Source organism: Cupressus sempervirens, chromosome 5 (assembly GCF_028749045.1).
Source record: "Cupressus sempervirens isolate cs-2001-9-10 chromosome 5, ASM2874904v1, whole genome shotgun sequence".
In the NCBI taxonomy this organism is placed as follows: domain Eukaryota; kingdom Viridiplantae; phylum Streptophyta; class Pinopsida; order Cupressales; family Cupressaceae; genus Cupressus; species Cupressus sempervirens.
In genome coordinates, this window is record NC_143122.1 from 235,954,943 (window position 1) to 235,958,511 (window position 3,569).

The window sequence follows — 3,569 nt, forward strand, 5'->3', positions numbered from 1 at the left end:
AAATACTTAAGCTAAAATTCCAATAATAAAATTTATAATAAATAAACTAACATTAAAAGAAAAACTATATAATTATTTTTTTTAAAAATGTTAAGCTTGGGATATAAGCTATATTTTAGTACATGGCAGACATGCTCTAGACTTATTCGATATTAAAGCGATTGTAATTGTAAGGCATCGAATGATAGCACTTTAATGGTTCGAGCATCGCATACAAGATTAGAAGTTGTAGATTTTATATATTGTCGAAATGATATGTTTTATACTTTATGTTAGCGTATCGAAGGATCAAAATAATCAGAAGAAACATTAGCAAAGAGTCCAAAAATAAAACCAGATTTTCCTTTGCAGACCAAAACTACATTGCTCTGAGTGCTTTGTACATTACCCTAATTCCTTGAACTGAGTTTCATTTCTGCAAAAGGACGAAAGCGTGGGTTGTTATTATGCCACGAACAAACTTCATGGTTTTCAATGTCTAACGTTAGAAATTAAGTCCAGCGATTGTACATTTGATGATGTAGCTACATATATTTAGTAGCTGAAAAAATATTGTGCCTCCTAAATCATTAAAATTCGAACATCTGGTATCTTATTGCAAATGTAAGCCAAAAGAGGATATCGTATATGAAAGAATGATATTAATACACAGTTTTCTTGAGTTCAATATTTTCCCACAACAGGAGAACGCATTACATGAAATGCAGGCACGGCCGCCGCCTATTCTGTCCGGACGGACTAGTTGAAAGAAGGGTTTAAAAATCTGAGAAAATCTGTTGGGGTTTTTCTGGCATTGCGGCAGCTGCAGCCTCTCCCTCCAACATCTTCAATGCTTCTGCCATATTCGGCCTCAATGCCCCATTCACATGAGCACACAAAATTCCCACTATTACAAATCTCTCCATTGTTTTCACTTCTTCCCTCTCCCGCATTCTCCAATCTATCACTAGATCGATTTTATTGGATGCCTTGAGAAACTTCCATACCCAATCGGTAATATGGCATTGGCAAGTTATATCCACGGCCCTTCTGCCGCTCATGATTTCCAGTCAGAGAATACTCCGGTGCCAAATACCCATGCGTGCCTGCTACTTTTGACCCCAAATGAGATTACCCTCCCCTTGTTGCAAGCCCAAAATCCGCAATGCAGGGATTCATGTCGTCATCCAGCAGAATATTGTCGGCCTTGATGTCTCTGTGATATATCGCCGGCCGAACGCCACAACGCAGATAACACAACCCCTTTGCGATACTGATTATAATCTTCTTCCTCTGCTCCCACGACAATGCTCTCCCATTTCTAATTTTCCCTCCAAAAATGTGTTGATCCAGACTACCATTAGCGAGATAGTCGCAAACGAGAAACCAGTCATGGCAGCCCTGTTTGCCATCACCGGCAACGCCGAAACCACGGAGAGCCAACAAATTCCGGTGGCGAAAGCTGCTCATCATCTCCACCTCATTCCAAAAATTGTCGACAGAGCACTTCTTCATTCTCTTCATGGCGATCATCTGTCCGTCGGGAAGTTTGCCCTTGTTCCCCTGTCCGATTAAATTGGTGCAACTGAAATAGTTCGTTGCCTCCTCCAATTGCTGCGCGTTGAGTAATCCATTTTCTTCATAGCAATCATCTCATGAGCTTCGGCAAGTCTTCCGTTACACACTATTCCGTCGACGTTGCGTCCTTGATTGGCAGTATATTGAACCGCACTACGCCCATGTGAATTCTCGCAAAATGCCTAATTTTGGCCCTTGCACAGTACCAGTAACTGATCATAGCCATGGCCGCCATCACCAGGAAGACCTCCATTTTCACCAATATTTTTCACAGAGAATGTCGTTACTGGATTACAGAAGAAATCAATATCCAGTTTTGCTACAACTCTCTGTCGACGAGTGAATAATGGGCTAAATTTATAAGGAGGGGCCAAATTAAAGAAAAAAATGTTACCAAATACATAATCAGCTAAATTATAGAGAGGGGCTAAATTGTAGATTTTTGTTACCAAATCCATAATCAGCTAAATCATCGAGACTCGATCTTACAGAGCTGAAGGAATCTTTAGATTTGAAATGCGCGATCCGACTCCGCAGATCTACCGTTCACAGTGTCTTAAAAGTGCGCAAAAATGACATAAAACTTTTCTGCCGTTGGATTTCGGTATCTCCGTTTCGAATATCTCGGCAGCTTTTCATTGTATAGTTGGATGTTTCCATTTCCCATTTTATTTTTTCCTGAAACGTCCAAAGCTGCTAAATGAAATGATTTGTTTCTATCAAATCGCAGATGAAGAAGAAGAGACGCAATGCACCTTATATGTGTAATCTAATTTTATTAATTATATTTTATTTTATTTGTATTTTTCTAAACAAATCAGTGTACAATTTGAATTGTAGCAATAATTCTTTCTTGATTTTTTTATTAAAAAAAATTGAATTTTGTAAATTAGCAAATTACATTATTATTATAATTATTTAAAAGTTTTAATGTTAGAATTTTTTTCACTATATAAAATTATATATTACAAATTTAAATTAATTTTTAGGTTAAATAAAATAATTTTGTCAAATATAACAATAATAAGAAGCAAAGAAAACTGTAGGTTATAATTTTCTTTACATGTAGGTTATGAATTAATCTATACAAAATTAAAATAAAATAGAATAAACTTATATATTATAGTTATTACTTATGATGTGAAGGATGTTGCCATGAGGATTAAGTAATATGGAGAATGGTGGCAAAGGTTGAGTAAACTACCAGTGCATGTGTCACTTGAGAAAGCTTGAATGTGGATATTTTTACATTTTGGCATCTGAACTTTACATAGTGACTGCTCATGTGGTCTATATTTATGCCAAAAAGTGTGAAGTTTATAAACCACCCTAATGCCAACAATAAAATTGCTGGTGAGAAATGATGGTGGAAAAGATTGATTGTTGTGTAATTGTAAGAGGAAATCCATATGCATTTCAAAGAAAATGTTGAAATTGTAATTTTCGGTTTTTGTATAAGGCTAAAAAGTGAGTAATATATTTGTCTTTAAGTTTTTGCTACACTATGTTGTCTAGTAGAATTGAAGAATGATTTTGGGACCAACCTTATAGAAGCAAACAATACTTAGTTTCTTACACCAATGAAGGGTCCATCATAGATTATAAAGTGAAAACATAGAAACCCAATTGAAATTGAATGAATGTAAGGAATAAGAGATTGTTGTGCAAAATTTGTGGGCCTCAGTGGAATCTATCTATTAGATACCATAAGAAGGAATAATATGGTAAATTATTTTATATCTTCTCTAGTTTTTAAACATCACACTTATTTACCTTCTAGTTATATGTGGCTTTTGGGTATTGATCTATTCTTATACCTAAAATCATATTTTAATATTTTCTTGTATTTTGAGAAAAGTTACTTTTTGTGCATCTTCTAGTGGGCATTCAAATTCTAGAGTTGATGATTTTTATGGATTGAATGAAGAATGACAGAGATGACTTGTTGGAGTGAGGTGGTTTACTTATACTTACAAAGCCTAAACCTAGAGAAAAAAAATTAGTGATTCCAT

At 35.2% G+C, this 3,569-nt stretch overlaps 1 protein-coding gene across 1 annotated transcript; it reads right to left on the reverse strand.

The window, feature by feature from the left end:
• Positions 1-755: 755 nt before the first annotated feature.
• Positions 756-2,217, reverse strand: LOC149555360 (putative receptor-like protein kinase At1g11050). Its single transcript, XM_089829360.1, has 4 exons — positions 2,108-2,217; positions 1,764-1,908; positions 1,115-1,593; positions 756-1,029 (listed from the first exon to the last, which is right to left on the reverse strand). Exons 1-4 carry the CDS (start codon positions 2,215-2,217, stop codon positions 756-758), a joined length of 1,008 nt encoding a protein of 335 aa, XP_089685486.1.
• Between the last annotated feature and the right edge of the window lie 1,352 nt (positions 2,218-3,569).

Bases quoted from the DNA above. Each gene is read 5' to 3' on its own strand.
- LOC149555360 (XM_089829360.1), bottom strand. From the start codon at position 2,217: ATGGAAACATCCAACTATACAATGAAAAGCTGCCGAGATATTCGAAAC. The intron at 1,909-2,107 runs GTGAACGGTAGA...TTATAAATTTAG, and splicing joins TTGCGCACTTTTAAGACACT to CCCATTATTCACTCGTCGAC. The intron at 1,030-1,114 runs GTAATCTCATTT...CATGAGCGGCAG, and splicing joins GGGCTTGCAACAAGGGGAGG to AAGGGCCGTGGATATAACTT.